Raw genomic sequence first — 25287 nt, forward strand, 5'->3', positions numbered from 1 at the left:
CGGGAAAGCAACATGGAGGAAGGCACACGTAAGTAATCATACAATCGCTCAAATGAATTTCTAAAGTGTAGATTTGAACAGAATATGTTAGCAAAGTTAGCCACCGTATGGTACAGTAAGGGTAATAGCTTTATTACTATTGGAGTACGTCAGAGGATCAAGAACTGTAGGGTGCACAAAGTTGAGTTGAACAAGTAGAGTCAAAAACGAAATTGGCACAATCCGCGGAGTGTAAACTTATGTGCATGTGGCCCCTCGCCGCTCTCGCCGCGTCCCACGTGGCTGGCTGAGCGAACACGAGCGAGCTAGCCCCGCTCGCGATTTTTTTTTCCGTAACCCTAACGCGTCGAAATTGCCTATTGTGTCACTTGAGCAAAGACTATCAGTGTACTGGCTGGTTTTGTACGCATGCGCTTGGACTTAGTTATGCATACTGTACTGCTATACAGTATGTACACATATACCAGTGGCATGGTCGTCTGCTAACACAGAATCAGATTCGAATGTGAATGGCACGCCCTTCAAACATAACAACGGATTTGTGTGTCGGTGTGTGTGTGTGTGCGTGCGTGTGTGTGTGTGTGTGTGCGTGTGTGTGTGTGTGTGTGTGTGCGTATGTGTGTGTGTGTGTGTTTAAAAAAGAAGGTGATTCAGTAGCACAAGTGTGTGCGTAAGGCAGATATGGATTGGCTTGAAGAAAGCCTTTTCTGAGATATTCATGCAGAATTCTATGTCAAGTAACACGCTACGCATGGTATGATTTCTATATTGTATACTGTGTGTGAGAAAAATATGATTTAGAAGCACAAGAGATAAGAATTCAGGTGCTTATTTTTGTTCAAATTCATTTCATTGTAAACATGGGCCTGATATCGATGAAATTCTAATAAAGAATATATTTTTTTTTTTGTGTGTGTATTATTCTGTTGGCACTGCAAGTATACACTCAACAGTAACACGTTCCCATTAATCGAAGTTCCAGAGGAAAATGAGAAGTGAGGACACAAGTCGTACATGGTAAATTGGAGCTTTATTCGAAGACGTTTCACATGAGCAAGCCGTTTAGCAAGTATATCATTTTACAAAACTCAGCACTCGGTATATCGTGTACAACATAAGCAGGGAGGTGACTCACCTTGCTGGTATATTAGCAGGGAGGTGAGACTAAAATTCTCTCACCTCCCTGGTACACGGGAGGGTGCCTTTTTCAATCAAAGTTACAAATCACTGGTCACTTTCACTGACAGCGATCACTTGTGTTCAGATTATTTATGGGCTGCCTTACGCGGCAGCATCAAAAGTGGAGTGAGCGTCAGGTGGTGTCCGTTGACAAGCCACGAATGATTTTTTTTTTTTTTTTTTTTGTGGGGGGGGGGGAGAGAGAGTAGGATAATAGTGCTGCATGATATAATGATGTGTACATAGGCCGTGAGGTAAAAGAAATTTCATTTCAATTCAATTCAATTCGATTTTATTGTCCGTTTCTGGAAATTTGTTTTGTTAGCATGCATACAAGTTACATCGATACATACAATATACAGAGCACACGTTTAACATGGATACACATGATAAACACGCAAGAGATATACAGCAATACAATGTCAATGTCATTGTCAGAAATATATAACATTAAAGAAATATTAATCTGTATAAATCAACGTTGTGTTGGGTGTGGTGTGCATTAACATACACAAGTGTGTAAACATGTATCAGATTTATAATAACTATATAAAACTTTTGAACAATATAAATCAATACATCTTTACGTCTAAATAAGTGATGGTATTAAAAATCTCGAAGGCTATTTATGTGCGTGTGTGTGCGTGTATATGTGTATACGTGTGTGAACGTACAAAAATGTAAGTCTATGTTTTTTGACAAAACCGTATAAATTACATCCATACGATTGTTCTTTTGCTTTTGTTTTACAACAGCTAAGATGCTGTATGATATAGTAATTTGCTAGTTCACTGTTAGGATGGCGTTAACAGCTGTCTGTGAAGGGTTAGTGTATAGGATCGCATTATGTTGTATAACATAAAAAATCTACGGTTTAAAGATGTTAAAAGCAATGACAGTATTCAGTGAAACATTGTGCCAACATCGATCCATGTGACGTTTACATGAATGGTAAGTCCAGCGTGGCACGACATAACTATGTGCATGTATAAGGTTGAGCCAACATTGGTTCGAAACCAAGATGTTGACTCCACTAGGAATTAATCACCTACACAGTGTTCAAAAATTCATTCTGCCCCCCTCCCCCGCAGAAAAGTGGTGTTTTGATGTGCTCGTCACTTAATTTACGAAGAGTATTTTGATAATTTGTAAAGAAATCATTGAGAAATTTATTTGAAATGTATTTTCCATGATGTTTTGATGAAGTAATAGAACTGATGTCACAAAGGTTATTTGTAAAATATTTGGAGTGATTACTATAGAGGATGAATTTAAAATGGAATACAAACATGTATTTTAAAGGTCCTGTTTACCGTTGAGAACAGTGATTTAAAAAATGTTCAAGATATCACTTTTGATGCATATTATGTGTAGGTCATTTCGTTGTATCACAAAACATCCCACCATATAAAACGTTTTCAATAAAGCATGAAATATAAGGAGATATCACTAGTTTTCTCACTAAACCATAACTGTAGACGGTTTAATCTGGAAACGTTTTTATTATAACTATTGTACACATTTTGTATATCTAAAATACATAACATCGATGATAATGGTTCAAATATTTACATTGGTTGTTTCTATCCCTAACGCACATTTAAGAACTATTTTGAAGCACCAATGCTGGGTTTTTGTTTCATATGCAAAAGGAAATGATGCCTTTACGTTAGAATATGAAATTTTGCATACATGTACTTTTTTTTCTATTCTCTTGTATAGGAAGTCGCTGGAAACGTCATAGATTGCCTGATTTTCTTGATCGATTATAATTTGTTGAAAATTAGAATGATGCCTTTCTTAAGAAAGTTTTCCTCAATCTTTAACCAATAATATTTTCTTATTTGCCAAGGTTTTTTTTTTTTTTTTTTTTTTTTTTTTAAAGAAGTTATCTTTAGTTTGGACTTCCCCTTACTTTAGGTTTCAAACACAGACATGTAAATTCATCTATTTCAACGTTTGACGTTGTATCTCAGATCAGCAAAAGTTGTCGGTTTCTACAGCCTGGATGCATTAGGATGCGTGCAGAAAATGCACAGAAATTGGTTAGGAAAAACATATAGCACTAATAGTCATATGAGCGGTTGAATTGGCAGAAAGGGATGAAACAAACTTTATGAACATCCCAGCTGGCAGACGGAGGTCAAAAAGACTTCTCAATTTGGTTGCAACTACATGGTCAAAGTTGTCGCAAGTCTTAAAATGACAAGAAAATTACGTGATTTCAACGTCTCTTTGAAACGAATTTATCACGTCATGTTATGGACCTCCTGATGTGTTACGTCAGTTTTCCGACATATTTATTACCTAATATTGGTGACATATTGATGACGTAAAGTTTACGTCAATTTTGCGACGTAATTTTTACGTCATAAACACGTATTAATGACGCAATCTACGTTGGTTTGCAACGTATTCATAGCGTTATCTAAATGACGTCTTAATACCGTAATATATACTTTGTTTTACAACGCATTTATGACGTCATATGAGCGACGTATTAACGTGAAATTTTCTTCAGTTTTGAGACGTATTTATGACGTCATATTAGCGACGAACTAAAGACGTAAAATTCAAGCTAATTTTGTGACGTATTATTCACGTCGTATTTACGACGCATAAGTGAAGTAAAATTTACGTTGCTTTGCAACGTGTTTATCACATCATATTAATGACGTATTATAACGTGAAATTTAGGCTACACTGTTTTGGGACGTATATATGACGTTATATTAGCGACGTGTGAACGTTATGTTCCCGTCAGTTTGCGACGTCTTCGTGACGTCATATAATTAGGCCTACGAATTATAGAGTTTTATAGTTATATCAGTTTGCTTTGCAACGTGTTTATCACGTCATATTAATGACGTATTATAACTCTAAATTTACGTTGTTTTGCGACGTATCTATAACGTTGCATTAGCGACATATTAACGTTATGTTCACGTCAATTTTGCGACGTCTTCATGACGTCATATAATTAGGCCTACGAATTATAGTTTTGTAGTTATATCAGTTTGTTTTGCAACGTATTTATCACGTCATATTAATGACGTATTATAACGTTAAATTTATGTTGTTTTGCGACGTATTGATGACGTTATATTAACGACATGTGAGCGTTATGTTCACGTCAGTTTTGCGACGTCTTCATGACGTCATATAATTAGGCCTACGAATTATAGTTTTGTAGTTATATCAGTTTGATTTGCAACGTATTTATCACGTCATATTAATGACGTATTATGACATTAAATTTACGTTGTTTTGCGACGTATTTCTGACGTTATTATATATAAGCGACATATTAACGTTATGTTTACGTAAGTTTTTCGACGTCTTTATAACTTCATATAGTTAGGCCTACTAGTTATAGAGTTTTATAGAGTTATATCAGTTTGCTATGCGACATACTGTCGTCAGAATGACGACATTTTCACGTCATTACTGTCGTCAGAAAGACGTCGAAACTGTCAACAATAAGACGAATTTTTGTTCAAATGGAAGATATAAAAATGACGTCATTATTTAGACTTCAGAAAGGCGCAATAATTGTCGTTTGTTTAACGTAAATAAGCAAAGAAAGCAGACATCATTTAGACGTCTTAAACTGATGCCAAAAAGTCGTATTTCTGCTCTAATGGATGACGTCTAAAAGACGACATATTTGTGACGTCTTTCTGACGTCTGGGTTGTTATACAAAGACGTCATAAAGACGTGTAAATTACTAATTTAAAGACGAGACTGACGTCAAAAAAAATCTTTTAGACGAAAATAAACAAAGATACTGGATGTCATATAAACGTTTCAAACTGACGTCAATATGTCGTATTTTTGCTCAAATGGAAGTTGTCCAAAAAACGTCATTGGTGGTCATATAAGAGTCGTCTTAATGACGTGTAAATCACAATTCTAAAGACAAGATGTACGTCAGAACGTCATGAGCACGTCGTTTACACGTCAATTCATGACTTTTTAACGTATATTGGAAAAGAAAACAAGGAATACATCTGAAAGACGCCTTTTCTTCAAGAACAAGGGAAATGGACGTGATTTTGACGTCATTTTGAAGTCGTGGCCATTTGGTTTATCAGTATTTCAGTTTAAGATCTAATAAAGCGCTTGTGAGCACCTCAAGGTACGATCATTATAAAAATCTAACCTACCCTACTCCTGCAAATGTCCTAAGCCTTACATCTACGTCTACCACCCATTCATATATAGTTGCTAGCACTGTTGTATCACGTTTAAGGGGAAAAATTTGTAATGCTTTATGACATGGTTACTAAACTAGGTCACAGCAGGCTCAGTCTTGAAATGTATAAATATGTCTTCATAAAACACGCTGAAGTTTGAATAACAAAAATTTTTAACAATAGAGTGCACAATTTCTGACACTTTAATGATTATGACCAGAATGTTTACTTTTTCAGACGTGAACAACGACCAGCTGTGACCTCGCTTTCAATTTCTTTCAGAATAACTCTTGATTATCATACGTTTTTTACTTTAGCATACACAAAACTTTGCAAGTAACGATATACTGCACACCTACCACACCCACACAAACACATAAACACACAAACACACATTGCACGCACTCGCACATACACACAAAGACACACACATAAAGTGCATGGAAGGTGCAATCATTGCACTTTCAGGCACCCGCCCTCGAGTTTTCGGTGCAAAGAAAACACACACACACACACACACACACACACACACACATTGCAACATTGCTGATAGATTCCGTACTTTTGTCCAGGCTTGGTATGGAGCTATATAGGTGACCATAATATGATGGCTATCATCGTTTAAACGTATATCAGTTTCCTATAAATGCATATCATAAAAACGCGTAAGTAGCGTCTGTGACTCTGAACAGATGCTTGATGTTCCAACTTAATGAAAAGTCCTTAAATTTGGCTAATATCGGGTAGATTAATTTTCTTTTGGTTATCCTTCACCATTAGAATAAATGAAATTAATTGATTTTGTGCCAAATAACAACACATTATAAAACGATCGTTTCAAGTCGCTTCCACAAATGTGTATTATTACTCATAAACTCATGAACCCACCTGGGAATCTGATACCGGTTAATGCCAGGTGATTGTTTCTATAATATATCGATCATGAAGTTTCATAAAAAGTTACGAGTATAAGAAGAACTCGAGTTTTGGAGCGCGCTCGGTAACCAGCTAACACGTGTGAATGCGGCTAGTGTTCTTACAAACAAACAAACAAACAAACAAACAAATCAGTGTTTTAATATTCAATCATGAATTATCTTCATCATTTCATTGAATCGACTTACAATAAGGGTGCTAGGCCATGTGGGCATTAAAGGGAGGGATCGAGTAGGATATATTGATAGTCGCAATGCTTTTTAGACTGATGATAATGATGAAGCTGAAAATATGCAAGAGATTTCGTGAAGTTGTTGATGGATTGGTGACATGAAAAAAAAAGTATTGATAGTGCAATACGGTGGAGGATATAATTGCTTGTGGAAATATGTATGCGATGGTAATACGAGTAGCAATCATGGTGATGATGATGATGATAAGATGATATCCAGTTGTGAAATGATAGTAATGATGTTTATGGTCGATCTCACAGAACTCTTTTCTGTGATCGATCCCTCAGTTTTATAATCTAATTGAAGCAATGATGGTCGTGATGATTGCTTGATATTAAAGGAAACCAAAACCCAAAAGAGAAATATGGATTGAGTGAACGCAGCAACATCAGTAAAAGTTTGAGGAAAATCCGACAACCGATGCAAAAATTATTCATTTTTCTAGTTTTGGTGTTGTAATCACTGGATAAGGAGACTACTAGAGTCCATGACGTCATGTGTGGACAACAATGTAAAGAAAACATGAAGAGAATTCTACAAAGAAATCATTTTTCATGAAAATTACACATTCCATCAACTTAACTGATACAATGTACTGACATAAGTTATGTTAAAGGCAGTAATCATTCCCCCTACTTTCTGAAAGCGGTTTTTATAGTCAAATGTTCTTTCATTACGCAAGAAAAGTGAAAAAAAGTTTTATGATTTTCTTTATATTTTCTTTATGTTGTTGTCCACACATGATGTCATGAACTCAAGTATCCCCTTATCCAGTTGTACCAACATCAAAACGTTAAAAATGCATAACTTTTGCATCTTTTACAATATTGTGCGATTTTCCTTTAACTGTCACTGATGTGTTTTACTAATGTTGCTGCTTTCACTCAATCCACATTTCTCTTTGGGTTTGGGTTTCCTTCAATGATGGTCGTTTTGGTAGAGGTAACGAGGCACTTGATGAGGAGAACTATAGGGTTGGCAATGATAAAGTGAACATCCAAAAATATAGACCTATATATTTATATTGATAGATCAATTCAAACCGTCCGTGATATTAGAATTTTAAATGAAAATGAGTTGCTGTTTGCTTTATAAATGCTGTTTCAAAATGCCTTTATAAAGCTGATTGAATTAATATATCAATATAGAGATTTTATCGATCGAAATCAATGATTACTCTCCCCCATCTTCATCTTGGATGTTAGTGCATGAGAATTTAATCATATCTGATCTACATGAACCTGAACTAAAAAGGAGCGTATACTACGCCTTTCTGAATCATTTCTTATTAAAGCACAATCATCGTGAGGTTGGAGAAGTATAAACCCAAATTAACCAAGTAGTGTATTCATGTTACCCAATTAGACATAATGCCCACTTCGAATCTGATTCTGCGTGGCTTAATAAACATGATCAAAGTTAACAATAGCAATTGCTGCAGTTGTACGCCTACATAGGCCTATATAATACTTATATCATAATTCATTCCAAGCTTAGATTTCCAATTTACTTTTGCAAGATATTGATGAAAACTTCGAGTTTGCATCTTGTACTCCATGACTGAATTTCTCTTTTCTAATGTTTCATCGAGACGCTCAGCGCTTAGAAACATTGTAATAAGCGCTTTATAAATGATATTTGTTATTATCATTAACAACGCAAGTCTTGCGAGACAAGAGGGAAAGTGTAAGCAGACGGCGAACAAAACCACAGGAATACCAGCAGACGGCAAAGCAGAACGCGATGCCGATGGCGAAATGGAAACACGCACATATCCACAACACAAACACACACATACACACACACACACACACACACACACACACACACACACACACAGAAAGCCGTTGTTATGACAGTTCACAAGGCGGCGTGCCATTCTCACATTCTAATCTGATTCTGTGGTTGGCAGAGGACCATGGTACTGTATACAAGAAAGCAACACAAGTATCGCAACCAACTAGTACTCTGATAGTCTTTGCTCAAGTGCCACAATTGGCACTTTCGACGCGTTAGGGTTACGGAAAAAAAAATCGCGCCCCGCTCGCGTTCACGAACCATGTGGCTGCATGAATCACATGAGTAGCAATATGCGGGACCGTGAGAGCTTCGCCATACCAATAAAGTGCAACAAGGCCTTGTATCGAACCTTTATGGCACCTGTAACTAGAAATTTAGGTTGTAACATGCTTTTAAAAACATTATGTGTTATAAGAGTGAATAATCAATGCATTTTTTTTTTCCCGGGAACAAACCAAAATGCAGATGCAGGATGCTCTTCTTGTATCCCTCCCTCCTAGTCCTACTACCTCCCCTTCCTACCCCCATTCCCGTCCATCCGCCCGGCTGTGTCTAGGCCTAGGCCCCTAAATGTTATCTAGCTCCAGAATGAGAACTGCAGGTACCAGTATATGCTTGCTTCACAGGGGCATTTATGCTACTGTCTAATTACTGTGTACTTGTTTACCTTCTGCAAGCTTGGTTTGTTTATGAGGGTTTATTTTATTTTTTGTATATTATATTATTATTATATTCTCTGTTTCTTTAACAATGTTTAATCTTATTAATGTGAGACTGAGAGATATGTGCTCTTTTCTACCTGCTTGTACATAGTCATGAGGTCCACTAGAAAATACTTGTCATAATTGTGACATGAAGCTAGATGTAGATCTAGATGTACATCATCAATGTGATACAGACAAGTCAGATGATATCGACGTGTATTTGCTGCATGCTGTCTCCTTATGCTTATAGTTATATGCATGTCTGTGCTGTGTGTACAGCGGGTGCTGACGCTCGCAGCTATCAGACTCACGATACCAAGTCTCACTCTCGTAGGTGTTTATTGTTAGCGTCGCACCTCAAGCCTCAAGGGTCTTTCTCATTCTCACACACCTACAAGCCTTCTCTTATACCACACAAAACAGAAACACACAAAACAAACAGTAATAAAGAGAGAGAGAGAGAGAAATATTTAAAGCCACTAAAACGTCATTTTCATTAATTTACCTTTGTTGGATCTGGGAATAGTGAGATGACTTGACAGTTTCACCTCTCTGGCAATGCTGGTAATGTCGGTTTCTTATGATGTTGATCTTCATGATGGCCTGACCCCCAAAAGCTTGCATTTTTACTGTGATTAAACTAACACAAATTTGATTTATGCAGGACTCGGAAGTAGCTAAACCTGTTGCATGCATGGAACAGTTTCTTAGTCATTGTAGATGTCGGTTAATGTTATTGCTAATCACTGTAGATATGCATGTACAAGCTACAATACATTTACTGTACCTTGATGTTCCACCCCTCAATAGGAGATGTATTGGTGACTGTAAAATATTGTATACAGATTCTCCTGTAGTTTCCTCAGTGGCTCATGGTACTCATCTCATTTTATTCTGTTTCCCCTTATATCAGCAGCTTCAAGTAAAAAGAGCAAGAAGAAGAGCAAGGAACCCAAGAACCTTGGGGTAAGCAAACACTGTGAAACAGTGTAGAGATGTAGTCAATCCTGTCTAGGTGGCCATCTGTGTAACACTGCCGCTACAAATTTACTCCCTCTGGCGAGAGATCAAGTTCTGTAAGATTTTCCATGATTTAAATCAGAATCAGGTCTTACAATACATTTTAGTCATAGGGAAGTATTCAACCCTTTGTTGTCTGCATTAGTTAGAAGAGCCCTGCACTTCGTAAAATTAACCCATTGAGGACGGACTTATTTTGCTACAACACGCATTTCCCATAGACACCTGCCCGAGTATATACTCTGGACTCGTCCTCAACGGGTTAAGGACACTATTACAGTGTGCACGAGAGATGATTGTAGTAATGTTATATTTTATGTAAGGAAATGACAAGTTTTATATTTAATTTGATTGTGTATGTATTCCTCCAACAGTTAGAATATTAATATTTCTAATTTGTATGTTGCAGATATGATCCATAATTACTGTACATGAAATGATTTTGAAATTGCAACATTGTGCCAAACAAAGTTGCTGCCACTTATAGGCATGATTTACCATTTGCAGATGAAACAAAAACCCAGCTTTAGTAAAATGTGAGTTAGGGATAAAAACAACAAAGGTAAAAAATTTGCACAAGTCACATTATAATCAATGTTAAGTATTTTTAAATGTACAAAATGTGAACAGTAGTTATGATAAAAATGTTTCCAGACTAAATCGTCTACAGTTATGGTTTAATGAGAAAAATAGTGTTGTTTCCTTATATTTTAGGCTATATTACAAAAATTTTATATATGGTAGGATGTTTTGTGATACAACTAACTTACACATATATGCATCAAAAGTGATATCTTTTTAAATCACTGCTCCCAAAGGTAAACAGGACCTGTAAAGAAATCCAATGTTCATCTGCCATATTTGTGATAAACGATGATTATGATAATTGTTGATTTCAATATAGCACCTTTTTACCATTTCCTTGTTGCTCTCAAAGCACTCGACGACACATTTAAATTTGCGTATGCTTCTAACAATCTTTCTGAAGGATATCCAGCATGAGGCAGACTTCCTGATCAAGCCGGAGTCGGCTGCAGCCAAACTCACAACGGACCACTGGCCCCTGCTGCTCAAGAACTATGACAAACTGAACATCAGGACGGGGCACTACACGCCCCTTCCCAGTGGCTGCTCCCCCCTCAAGAGAGAATTGAAGGATTACATTTCGTAAGCATCCACTCAGTCCACATTCTTTGATTGAACTCCATGCCCGTAAATGCACTTAAGCCTAGTCTGTATTCTGAGGATTAAATCAACATGTGTAAATAAACATCAATTTCGTCCACATTTTGAGACTGACATTCTTGTCTGTACTTGAATGCTAGTTCAGTCCATGATTTCAGGGGGAGTCTTGCATCTACACTTCAGCATTATTACAGCTCACTCTTTGAAAATATAATGTTGCTGTTGTGACTCTTCTTTTTTTTTTTTTAGCACTGAACAGCCAAAAGGAAGAAGGGAAAGTAAGGGAAGGTAATACAAGTGCCTTGCAATAATTTTCGGAGCAAATTGTTTCTCACTGTCTGCCTTGGAACTTTTGGCTCTTATATCAATTATGAGTGTGTGTGTGTGTGTGTGTGTGGTGCGGGTAAAGTAATTCAGCGACATGACTATTACAAAGATCACAAGAAAAAATTTGATTTGTTAGTTGACACACAAAGTTCTCACGAGGAATTGAAGGAGCAGTGTTTGTCTTAACATTCAACCAGCTTCCCTATATTGTGAATGCAAATGATAAAAAAGATGGGATTAACAGTTAACAGCTTCAACAGGGCTCATTTGTTTCTCAGTCCAACAGTCATCCTTCTGTTGATGTGTAAACCATAGACATGCTTTACAGTAGCCTAAACTTTCTCTGACTTACATGTAGAAGTGTATTTTTGCTATGAATTGCAGGAGTGGGTTCATCAACCTGGACAAGCCGGCCAATCCGTCCTCCCATGAAGTGGTGTCATGGATCAAGAAAATCCTGAGGGTGGAAAAGACGGGCCACAGCGGCACCCTTGACCCCAAGGTCACTGGTTGCCTCATCGTCTGCATCGAGCGTGCCACACGCTTGGTGAAATCGCAGCAGAGTGCGGGTGAGTCTAACATCTACATGCTCACACATTTGCATCATTTTTATTTGATTCTAGTAAAGCTTCCTACGAAAGGCCTGTAGCTTCCCTCAAACGAGAAACCTCATCAGTGTTTTATCTTTAAAGGTAGGGAATCCCATTTGCATGCCTTAAAGGTAGGGGATACCTTTTACAGACCTCCCAAAATGCAGCAAAACATTAAATATGAACCTCAGGGGACTTGTTTAGGCCACTGCTGAGAAATTTGGAAGTCAACAGTTATCTACAATTTGAATAATGCACAAAACTCAACTACTCAGTAGTTCTGTGTGTCAGCCACACTTAAGCCTTTTTTTGGAGTCTTCTGTATTCTTTTTTTATAAACACAAATCTAAAAGTATAAGAGCTGATGTAATAAAATATAGAGTGTGTGGCAAGAATGTATATAGAAATGTTTGTAAGTTTTGATGAACTTTCTTCACAAAATATACATGATGGACACACATGCAGTGCATGGGTCTGCAAAGGTAGCCTAGTAATGTACTGGAATTTACGGTGAGCCCCGAAAAAAATTCAATTTAAAATCTAACGGTCAATAAAAATGTACTAAATGTTACCTTCCACTTTCAATACTTTATGGGAGTTTCTAAAATGATACTCTCTTCAACATACCACTGTATTTATACAACTTTTCATTTAAGTCATGCAAATGGGATTCCCTACCTTTAAATGAAGAGTTGTATAAATACAGTGGTATGTTGAAGAGAGTATCATTTTAGAAACTCCCATAAAGTATTGAATGTGGAAGGTAACATTTAGTACATTTTTATTGACCGTTAGATTTTGAATTGAATTTTTTTCGGGGCTCACCGTAAATTTCAGTACATTACTAGGCTACCTTTGCAGACCCATGCACTGCATGTGTGTCCATCATGTATATTTTGTGAAGAAAGTTCATCCAAACTTACAAACAATGTCTATACATTCTTGCCACACACTCTATATGTTATTACATCAGCTCTTATACTTTTAGATTTGGGTTTATAGATAAAAGATACAGAAGACTGCAACAAAAAGGCTTAAGTGTCGCTGACACACAGAACTACTGAGTAGTTGAGTTTTGTGCATTATTCAAATTGTAGATAACTGTTGACTTCCAAATTTCTCAGCAGTGGCCTAAACAAGTCCCCTGAGGTTCATATTTAATGTTTTGCTGCATTTTGGGAGGTCTGTAAAAGGTATCCTCTACCTTTAAGATCAATTATAAGCTTTCTTTTGAGTTCATTTTGCCAAGATATCTTTTATTGTTGATGTGCATGTTACTGGAGCCTGTGGATGAAGGCACTGTGAAATAACAGAGTGCCACAGTGTTAGAACTCACTTGAATACCCAGTTAACGCTTATAACATTTATATAAGTGAGAAATTTTTTCAGTATAGCTGAATGTTTACTCAGTGGGCAGTAACTGTCCGTTGCATATTTTGCATTTAAACAATAGCATTGTGCCACTGCCCATTGATATGTACTGGTAAAACATGAAAATAACATCAGGCCTTAGATGTTAATTAGATAAATAAGTATGTGAATGAATAAAAACATTAATGAAAAAAAAAATTGCTAATAGATTAATATTAATGCTACATGAATGATAAACACATTTTCATCAATAGAATGAACAAGGTTTTAGTGGTACATTATGATATAGAAGCTCTGGATTGTAAACAGAGGTGTTGGGTGAAAAATTTGCCCAATGTGTTCATCATTGGATGAGATGTTTAGCCCAAACCATCCCTCTTCACCCAGGTGTACCCCAGTTCTGGGGTAATAATAATGGTTGGACCCTCTGGAAGAGGAGTGCTAAAATTTTAGCAGCTACCCTGTGTCAATAAGACCATTATAATGTAGTAGCAGTAAAGAAAGAGATATCTTGTTAAGGGTCCAATTTTCTGATCAACTAACCTGGTCACCATGTTTTCCTTGACCCCTTCCCCAGGCAAGGAGTATGTGTGTATCGTCAGGTTACATGAAGCCATTGAGAACCAGTCCAAATTAGCCAAGGTGAGATTTAGCATCACATACTGTACATCATGTACTGGAAATTTGCGTGCATTTCGCGCAACCAGAAGCTAGCGCGAAAATAAAGGCACGCAAATATTTTTGTGTGCCATATGTTCCAGTAGTCGATGTCTTGATTCTGCGGAATTAAAATCACAGGAAAATCTTCTTACCCGGCCGAGCGTGAAAAATTAGTCATGCAAAAATATCCACTTTTAGTCATGCAAAAATATCCACTTTTACAGTAAGTGAATTTGCTGTCATCATGGGGACCAGTTACTTTTTACCTTTCTGTGTGCTGCCAAACCCGTAGTCATAGTGGCAGCAGTGTACTGTTGGAAGTGCTTGCTCAGTTGCTGTGACAATGAGAGAAATTGAAAACATGCCAAATTCATCTTACCTGGCTGAGCAAGAAGAATTACTCAAGCGAAAATTTCCACTTCTACAGTACTTTTCTCCTCTCATATGTGTGAAAATTACATATTTCCTCTTTAGTCAGTCAAATTCTGTTGGATCTGGGGATATGTAATATCTAAGATTTAAAAAAGCACAAACTTGTGTGCACCTGCTATTTTTTCCCTCTTTTTTGTCTGTTTTTTTTTTGGGGGGGGGGGCTGGTTTATGTATAATTATGTACAATTATTATTGTTTTGTGAAAGGATGGAAATAAAAAAACAACAAATGAAAGATGAAAAAAAAAAAAAATCTGGGGGGACGTTACCATGGGTAATTGGAACTATCTTGCCTTCAGTGTAAATGAATTTTAATTCTTGATTGTTCCATTGTTTTAATTCAAGAAAAAAAAAATGCCATACACAAGGAAATTCATGTCAGTGTGGGGGATATGTTTGTGCTGCTTAGCAGGATATATATTTTTTTAAAACAAATCATGTACATGTATTTGGGCTAAATTTCCTAACCAAAGATTTTTAAGACTTCATTACTCGTGAACAGATTGTCTAATTTTTAATTGAACTTTTACTGCATTTTTTTTTTTCTGATCTTTTTGCATTTGCTGAAGCCATATTTATTTTGGAGGTAACCTTCTCCTTTGATTAGTTTGCCTGATTCTACGCTAGATTGGTGATATGGCTCTGTTGGTGGCATGTCTGAATTGCAGTCCAGGGGCTAAGGATAGATTCCCAGTGAATCTAGTTGAGCAATATTGTGCGTAATCATCTCGTCCCCTCCAGTAGGAGGCAAAAACACTCTGTCCCTCAGGTAAGGACATAAAATGGAGGTTCCATGTGTAAGAGAGTCATGACTCACACACATATAAAAGATCCCACTTTGCTTCCTTGCAAAGAGCAGGGTGCTAACCTGGTGAAGCGATCCACCCCACGTAACACCCACACAAGAAAACGGGCGAATGATGCCAACCCCTCTTGGTTCTCCCCAGGTGACTAGCAGTAGTCAGCAAATGGTATCAACCAGGTACTGAGTGCCATGATAATAAGAAGAAGAATTCCAAGACTGTGTATTTCTATAATTTTCTTCATCAGGCGATAGAAACCTTGACGGGTGCGTTGTTCCAGAGGCCACCTTTAATATCGGCTGTGAAAAGGCAGCTGAGAGTGAGGACCATCTATGAAAGTAAACTCATCGAGTATGATGATCAGAGGCATTTAGGTAAGTTCATTTACATATGGGGATCTTGCCAAATGAAGAGCTTAATTAAAGCACTATTTTTCATTTCCATTTTTTTTTTTTTTGAAGCAGAATTTATTATTTCCTCATTCCATTTGTGGCAACGACAGATGGAGGAAGCATGGCGAAACTTGATGCAACTCTGAAAGAGAACTAATCATTAGATTTCATTGTAAAGTGCTCTTGGCACGGACTGGAATAGGAGAGAAAATATGGAAGAAGGGGATAACTTCTGTTGTAAGATTTCATGACATTCAAATGATAGGTGGCTAGTAAATATTGCAGTTATTTGAGGTGTTTATTGTGTGGAAAGACAGTGGATCACCACTACCTCTTAAGGAATATATTTGTGCATGCACAATCTATAACAGCGCAAAGTCTCTACAAGATGAAAAGTAGTTAATGATCTTACATATGCATGCTTTGTTACATTTGGCGTAGTCTTGTACCAAGGGATATTGTCAGCGTGATATATTTGAATTTAAAAAAATGTAACAAGTCTGATGATGAGACAAAGGTGTGCTTTTGTACACAGGAGGGGTGTAACTAGCAGAAGTCGAACTGTGTAACAATTAGGAAGCTACACATGGGTGTATAGAAGTAGAGCTGATCACTTGACTTGCAACAGTGTGGATATGTTTGTCTTCCTTCAGTTTTTATCTCACATTTATTCCAAATTTTGCATATGCGTAAGGGTCCGTTTCATAAAACTTGTCACCAGTGACAACTGCCACATTTCTATGACAAATTTGCTCTCAGCCAATCAGATGCAAGGATTTCAGTAGCTTGTCACATCTATGACAACTTGTCACTGATGACAAGTTTTATGAAACGGGCCCCTGGATAACATTTCTTGCTTTTCTTTTTCACCATGTCCAGGCATCTTTTGGGTGAGCTGTGAGGCGGGCACATACATCAGGACACTATGTGTCCATCTGGGTCTGCTCCTGGGGGTCGGAGGTCAAATGGCGGAGCTGAGGAGAGTGCGATCTGGTATTCAATCCGAGAAGGTATCTTTCCTTTCCTGCACACTCCTGAGAACTCTCTGTCTCTCTCAAACTGTGCCAGAGTAGACCACAACAAATTTGTTCCTCGTATTCTCCCTTTCGCTGGTCACTGATAGAGTTAATCTGTCATAAGTCAGTTCTTGATTCTCTTTGGTTGATGATGTAATCAAACTGTATATAGCTCATCTCATAACATGTATTTTGTTAGGTGGCAATAGAAGAATTCATCCCTGAATGGTGTTGGTCCACATTACGAAAACTTTTGAGCATTTCCAAAATCAACCATTTATAATAAAGGAACATAGTAAAGTACACATTAAGTGTCCCAAGAACAAGTCTGTATGTTGTAGAAATTTTCCCTGTGTATTTTGTTGATGTGAAATTAAACCACATAATTTCTCCACTTGATCTGCACATTTTTTTTTTTCATCTCTTGTAACTCTTGCTTGTCCATCCAGGAAAGTTTTAAGATTGATAAATATACTACTCTATGCTGCTTTTTACAGGAAGGAATGGTGACGATGCACGACGTCCTCGATGCCCAGTGGGTGTACGACAACCACAAAGACGAGAACTATCTCAGGCGAACCATCAAACCTATGGAAGCTCTCCTTACCTCACACAAGAGGATAGTCCTCAAAGACAGTGCAGTAAGTTGGCCTAGACTTGATCTAGACCATAAAAAAAAGATTAAGACATCATTTAGAAGTGGTGGGGGGACTTCCAATCTGCGTGTACCTTTAGTTGCAGGTTTGAATGAGCCAAAGTACGTTTTTGTGTAAAGCTTGATGTAGCGCTCTGCAAAAGCCCTCATGCTGTTGTTAGCCAAAGCTGAGTGCGTGGGCCTATTTATGATCTGTGCATGTGATGATTGCTAGTGAACCATGGTCAGCTTGACCAGTGCACCTCTCCTAACTGAATGATGTAGTCACTTTGACCAATGACACCAATGAAATAGATGAAAAAATCAAACTAGGCAAATATTCTATTAAATGTTTATTCTGATTTTTTGCCCCAGGTGAATTCTGTCTGCTACGGTGCCAAAGTCATGCTTCCCGGTGTCCTCCGCTTCGAGGACGGCATCGAACTCAACTCGGAGGTCGTCCTCATGACGACCAAGGGAGAGGCCATCGCCCTGGGCATCGCTCTCATGACGACCGCTACCATGGCGACGGTTGACCATGGGCTGGTGGTCAAGCTGAAGAGAGTCATCATGGAGAGGGACGTGTACCCACGAAAGTGGGGTCTGGGACCAAAGGTGGGGCCAAAATCTAGAACAGAGTGTTTGCACTCGGGGTCTATCAAGGTTGTATATCCCTTTTGCAAACATCTAAGAATTTTGCATAGTTGAGGAATAATGACTTCAACATCAAGTATAAAATCTTACGGTAATAAACCTCAAGAGTTTTCAAAAAAGATGTTAAGAACTGACCCCATGTCACTTGAGAATTCACTTTCCTTTCGAACCAAGAATAACAGTTGGAATTTTTCCACGTTCTGGATGAATTCACTGGAAATCCAAGGGTATTCCCTCTTCCTCCCATTATGAAGATGTTTCCAGGTTTATTATTCTGAGGAAAGGTCTGAATTACCTACTTTTACAATGCACCAGCTTATGAAAGGTATCTAATTTTCAGGGTTGCAAAAGGAACATATTAACGTAACCAACCCATCCTTATATTGTAGCTTTTACATTTGAGCTCATTATTCTACGACTGCGACACATGGGCACATTTTGAAGACATTCTGTTTTTCAAAGCCATGTAATTGTTTATTGGAGCATTTATATTTGAAATGCAGTGCAGCAGAATTGTGGAGCTAAGTGCAAACTTCCCTATGATGTTACCTTTATGACAAAGGTACATGTATGGCTGTTTTTCTTGCAAATGGCCACTATTTGAAACAAGTAAATTCGTGTGTTGAAGTAAAATATGTGAAGGTTGCAAGCTATCGACCGAGTTGGGCATACAAACATGGCACACAAAAGAGATGAGCTATACAGGGGACCTGGTTAGATGGTTGTGCATTCGCAGTTAAATACTGTATATGTGACCGTGCACCTCAAAACGAACATAAAGTCGCACACACTGATTTTGCGTGAGGACTGAAAATAAGTGAAATGGGTCAACCTAGCCGAACTTGACTTTTTCATATTTTCTGGAAGAGCGGATCTTCTTTTATATTATGCTAAAATTTGGTATCATAAAACGGGCAGGAAAGTGTGTTTTTTAAGCAGTTTATCTTGAACATTTTTGGTAGAATAGTGTGATTAGGTGTGTCTTTAATATCCCTTTTTCATTTCTGAAAAACCTCGTTCACCCTCTTCACTTTCAACTCTAATAACTTTTGAAAGGATAGGGCTACTGCTTTGAAAGTTGGCATTAATTATGGACAGAATGTGATAATGAGGCATGCTTAATTTCACTTTAATCTGATAATCCCTTCATTGTTGTTACTCTGGTGGTTTACTTCCTGTTTTTTGTCCCATTCATCGCACAGCCAGCACGGTTTGGTAAAGATTAAGCGCTTGAATAGACACTGTACTTCAGAGCCTCTTTTCTCAGTTCACACTTTTCCTGAGTTTGTGCTTTCTTTCCAATATTTAGATAGGTTAGGAGAGTCCATTTGATTTGAGTTATACATCATTTTAAAGCTTAAAATCTGCTCTTTCAGAATATGGTCTTAACTAAAAATTCATGTCTGGCGACTTTTTGTTTGTTTTGAGGTGCAGGGTCACATATGATACTTGGTCATTTAAACTTCGAACTTTTTGCACTAGGTCTGCTCGACACAAATGCAATATTTTCGTCCATGAAATTCCATGGTGTTCTCACACCATAGGAGCATAGTTTTTGTGCAAACAATGTTCATCCGTCATCTGTGATTCTGATTTTGCAGGCGAGCATGAAGAAGATGCTAATCAAGCAGGGCAAATTGGACAAGCACGGAAAACCAAATGCGGAGACGCCCAAAGAGTGGACGCAAGGGTACCAGGACTACAGGTGAGAACTGCCCTACACTGACCAATCCTACAGACACTTCTTCACTCTCAGTCTAAATTTGATGGGAGAAAAGTTTACCCCAGCTGTGGTTGGTTTGCCAGCTTGCAATGACCCCTCTGTCACTTTCTTTGCAGTGGCTCCAGTGGCCTAGTGGTCCCATGGCCCAGAGCTACTACAAATTTATGTGTTGAGCCCATATCAGGACAATTCCCCCCCCCCCCCCCACCTACTAGATACTGGTTAGTGATAGTGTTAGAGTAAAGATTAGGCTTAGTTTAATTAGGGTTAGGATTAGGATTAAGGTTAAAGGGAAGGTAAACCCCAAGAGCAATGTGGATTGAGTGAAAGCAGCAACATTAGTAGAACACATCAGTGAAAGTTTGAGGAAAATTGGACAATCGATGCAAAAGTTATGAATTTTTAAAGTTTTGGTGTTGGAACCGCTGGATGAGGAGACTACTAGAGGATATGACGTATGAGTGGACAACAATACAAAGAAAATATAAAGGAAATTCAACAAAAATTCACTTTTCTAGAATTATGAAAGAGCAATGGACCAACCGCTTTCAGAAAGCATGGGGAATAATTGCTACCCTTAACATATGTCAATATCAAGTTGATGGAATTTGTAATTTTCATGAAAAATGGATTTTTGTAGAATTTTCTTTGTATTTTCTTGGTATTGTTGTCCACTCATACGTCATAACCTCTTGTAGTCTCCTCATCCAGCGGTTCCAACACCAAAACTTTAAAAATTCATAACTTTTGCATCGATTGTCCGATTTTCTTCAAACTTTCACTGATGTGTTCTACTAATGTTGCTGCTTTCACTCAATCCGCATTGCTCTTGGGGTTTATCTTCCCTTTAAGGTCAGAGGGGGGGGGGGGGGATGGTCGTGGGTAATTTTCCAGGGGGTAATTGTCCTAGAACCAGCACCTGGCAACGGTATTAGAAACTTATAATTGTAGGTTCAAATGTGATGCAGCAAGTATGGTTTCATTTCAAACAGGGATTAAATAGAAAGAACTTGCTGAATCTCTTCTTTTTCTCCAGTGTGAAGAAAGAGCCAGCAGACTCACAGGTGGAAGTACCTCAGGAACCAGCCAAAAAGCGGAGGAGAGAGTCCAGTACTTCCAGCGCCGACGCCCCTGAGGTGACCACACCCGCTACACCGGGTGCCGATGGGGACTCCTCCACCAAGAAGGAGAAGAAGAAAAAGAAGAAGGACAAGAAGATAAAGACAGAGGCTGCCGTGGAGGAAGAGGGAGAGGCAGCGGAGGAGGTTGCTATGGAAACGTCAGCTGCAGAGGTAGGCATTCCCATGGTAAACCTCTCTCATCCTAGGAAAGTTGTTGTTCGTGGTTTGATTGTCTGAATCTCATAAGGTCCATTTTACCACAAATCCAGGTTTACCAGTGTGTGAATGATTTAATTTTCACATGTGACCCAGCACTACCAACATGTTTATATCTGCAGTGTACATCTCACAAGAAGGCAAAGCTTACTAGTAGATATGCACACCCAGATTACACACACATTTACACGCACATCACACACACATGGATAAGGGTGGCTGTGAGCAAATGAGCGATTTTTGAGGGGCTGATATGGCAGGTCCTAAAGCGTGAAGACCCGTAGATCCGCATTTCATGTGCTGCTGAGATGACACTGTGAGTTGTTCTCAGTGAGCAGGGAAACCAATGCTTGGTAATGCTTCCATGAAGGGCTCTAATCTGTCACTTGCGCACTCAAGAGCTTTACTATAGATAGTCCCATCAAATCAAGCTTGTTTTCCAGTGCAGCATTTCTAGTGCAACAGGAAGACAGTGTGCTGCTGTTGGTGTGTGTTTTGTCCTTAGGTTGTTGTTGTTTTTTTCTTGGCTTATCTGACCTTGCTTTGGATTTATTTTTAGAGAAGTGACAAGGACATAAGTATGATCACAGCTTCCTCTTCTTTCTGAGAAATTGTCTCTCTTGAATTTTTAAGTCATCGCAAAATTGTATGTCTTCTTTCTGAGGAGGGTATTATGGCTCATTTTTTCTGTGATATGCACCAAGTCTCTAACCTGAGTTGTTGTTGTTGATTTAAAGAAAGAAGTCTCTAGTCTACTCTTTCATCGAATGAAAACATGAAATACATATATGCACTCCAGCTAGTCAAGTTTGAACTGTCCTCGATATTTTGAACCATAGCATCTATGGATTCAAGTTCGTTTCAGTGCTGAAGTATGAGATGTCTTTTGTTTTGTGTTTTTGGATTTGCGATATACAATTTGCCTTTGTACTCTGATCACTTTTATCAGACACCCAAGTCGGAGAAGAAAAAGAAGAAGAAGAAAATCAAAGCGGAAGCGGAGGAGACCAGTGCATTGGAAGAGTCGATCACAGAGGTAATGTTATAATTAATTGTTTCAAGCAACAGTGAGGTGTTTTTAAAGTAGTGCCTTGAAAATAGTACTTGCAACATAATATTGATGGTCATACAGAATGCTTCCCTTTCGTGTTGCTTATGTATCTTTTTCGATGATGTAAAAAACAAGTTCTAACAAATTAGATAATCTTAGCAACATTACTATGTAGTTTCTTTGACATTGACAAAAAGGGCCACCAAACTAAGGTGATGTGTAAGTCATCACAAGCAATACCAAGCTTTCTTTATACCAGCAAGACATCCATTTCATTAGTGGATTGCAGATATATTATTCAATATTTTGAAGCGTGGTTCTTGTCTTTCTGATACTCCTTGTTAAAGGGAATATCTTTTTGATGACATAATTTTATTTATTTGTACTTCAATACGGTCAAGTATTATTTTTTTGATACTGATAACCCCATCGCTTAATGCCTTCGTCTTTTCATATGTAGACACCGTCGTCAGAGAAGAAGAAGAAAAAGAAGAAGAAAAGGGAGAAGGAGCGTGAAGAAGAAGACAGCTGAGGTAGAGAGATTCCGCCGGGAAACCCATAATTGTAATTATATTTGCTTGACCAGCCATATTTTCTACAGATCAGAGAATGGACAATTAGAGACAATATATGTGGGAGCTTGGAATTTCAACATATCCTTCAGGGAATGGCCAGATGGACAAAACAAACTCTTGTTATGATGAGATGCAGATTCAATCCCTTGCTTAATTTTTCAGTTGAATTTGTCTTTTTTTCCCCCTCTCCTCTCCTTTCTCTCTTGCTTCCTTTCTTTGATGTGATTTGTAGGCTTGTGATTGCATTCTTTCAGATATTTTGATAATGAAAACACCTGTATGGTGCCAGAACATAATTCTTGCTTGCCTGGCAGAAGGGCCCTAAGGCTTGCACAATTGTAAACTTGCTAGGCCCCATCTGCTAGCAAGCAACAATATAGAGTGTACATTCCAAACCAGCCACTATATGAAGAGGGAATGTATTATTTTTTGTTTACAATCGTTCTGTTGCACAAATATATGTATACTTGTACGATCTCCGAGCACCGAGTGTCATTAAGCGTGACATACCCTAATGTAAATATAGTACACCACATTGAAAGCCATTCTTGTATCCCCTTGGTGTCGGTGTGTTTATCCTTTTCATCCAGTTTGCTAATGTACTGTTTTGAAACTGCATGACCAAGTCCGTTTTGACCTATTTGCTGCCAGATTCTGATCTGCAGCTAAACTCTGACCGAACCCACCCGGTTCTTGTAGGCTACAAGTGTTAATGGCTTCATCTTCTGTGAAAAATTTAGTGTTGTACTTGTTAGTCTTTCCACCCAGTTTGGATTCTTACCCATATCCCAAGGGGACTTAATGGACTGGGCAAGTAGTCTCATGCCATTTTCTGAATCAGTTAGTGAGTGAGTTTGTCTGTGATGAGTTTGGTAAAACATCACAAGTGTTTAATAACAGGATAGCCTACAACCATGTCGACCAGAATCATTAAGGACTTTTTTGATCATCCAGAAAATCATTCAGGTTCTTTGTCCATTGCACCCCCAACCCATATCAAGTTATGAGTTGCACTCAATGACAAATACCACTGCTTTCAAACAAAGGCTAATGAACATAATTTTGCATTTTGTAGACCAGCGGTGTTAAATGCTTTGCCGAAGGAACTCTGTCATCACCCAGACTGTCTATATTCAAAAAGATTTTATTCTTGCAAAGTTATTTTCCTTTTGACATTTGTATTATGAAACTTTCAAAAAAAAAAACCACCAAACAAACAAACAAACAGTGTAAAGCATATGATTCAGTATTTGGTGAAAAATGCAATGAGCCAAGTTCAGGATTTGTTATTATCATTATTGCTCATCTTTCTCACAAGCAATGTCAAATTAACACAAAGAAGACCCAGTCAGTTTGCATTCTGTGCTCTAATTGCAGAAAACATAATACCCTAATTGCACTGCAAAGAGAGTTTTGTTTACGGGTGTGCACCACTGATGTCTTGAGCAGTATTCAGCATCTGTGACACAACCTTTCTGAGGACTGTAAAAGACAACATGCAGAGATCAGGATTTTGCCCCTCACCTAGCAAATTGATTTTTAGAATTTTTGCGTGCAAACAGAAACAATCTTAGTTCAGGCTACTTCCTTGGCGTAATTTAGTGCATGTTAATTACAGCACAACACGATAGTGTTGTGCTGTACAGCACAACACGATAGCACTACAATCATGGCCATTGTTGTATGTAAGAAGTGGATATTGATTAGAAATTGACAAGAAAATTGCAAATAATGAGAGAATTTTTCAGTAGGGCTCTACTCGTTAAAGTGAATACTGATATAACAAATGCTCGTATTAAAGGGAAACCTCATTACAACGAGGACCTTAGAAAATGGCAATCACCTTGTTATAACAGGTCTCTCACTATATCAGGCTACAGAAACAAAGAAGGCCAAAAAAAAAAAAAAGTTGGGACCTGCAAAATAACCTCATTATAAGAGGGTTATGTTGTATCCAACCTCCCTACTGTGAGGTTTCCCTGTATAATAGAGTTTTTCTTTGGTCCCAAAGTTCCAATTATCTTTGTGTTTTGTAATGCTCTGGACCTTGATATGACATACTGTTAATACATTGTACAGTATAACAAAGTGATTTCACTAGGATTTCTAAGAAGAGTCCACCCTACTACTCTGTTTATTTTTGTTTGTTTGATCACTCTTTGTCTCTTTGTATGCTTTTGCTTTTCCCACCTCCTTTTAATGCCAAATTAAGCCATGCTGAACAGTTGATATGGAATTGATCAATCACATGGACAGAAATGAGGTACTTACTGATGCATTTGCAACCAGCTTGATAAATTGGTAATGGTACGCTTGGGTATGGGCAAAGCGTCAAGCTGCATTACTTTGTCTCAAAGAGTAAGAAGTAGATCGAAGGTACTTTTGAATCTGTACATTTGTAACAACTTTACCTTTTTTTTTTTTCTTTGAATAATAAAACTGGAAGATGTACATTGTGTAAAGCCCTAA

At 37.9% G+C, this 25287-nt stretch overlaps 1 protein-coding gene across 2 annotated transcripts; it reads left to right on the plus strand.

Annotated features, from left to right (window-relative positions):
• LOC140244184 (H/ACA ribonucleoprotein complex subunit DKC1-like) lies at positions 1–25287 on the plus strand. Of its 2 annotated transcripts, none has more exons than XM_072323815.1 (13): positions 1–28; positions 9963–10015; positions 11058–11236; positions 11966–12150; positions 14120–14184; positions 15684–15810; positions 16708–16838; positions 17342–17485; positions 17854–18093; positions 19734–19837; positions 20892–21147; positions 22142–22228; positions 22704–25287. In XM_072323815.1, the coding sequence occupies exons 1-13, from the start codon at positions 13–15 to the stop codon at positions 22773–22775; spliced, it is 1659 nt and encodes a 552-aa protein (XP_072179916.1). In that variant the 5' UTR covers positions 1–12; the 3' UTR covers positions 22776–25287. The 2 variants fall into 2 exon arrangements, with proteins under 2 accessions (XP_072179916.1, XP_072179917.1); XM_072323816.1 differs by having other exon boundaries at positions 12–28; positions 9966–10015.

The sequence above is a fragment of the Diadema setosum genome, chromosome 21 (genome assembly GCF_964275005.1).
Source record: "Diadema setosum chromosome 21, eeDiaSeto1, whole genome shotgun sequence".
Classification (NCBI taxonomy): domain Eukaryota; kingdom Metazoa; phylum Echinodermata; class Echinoidea; order Diadematoida; family Diadematidae; genus Diadema; species Diadema setosum.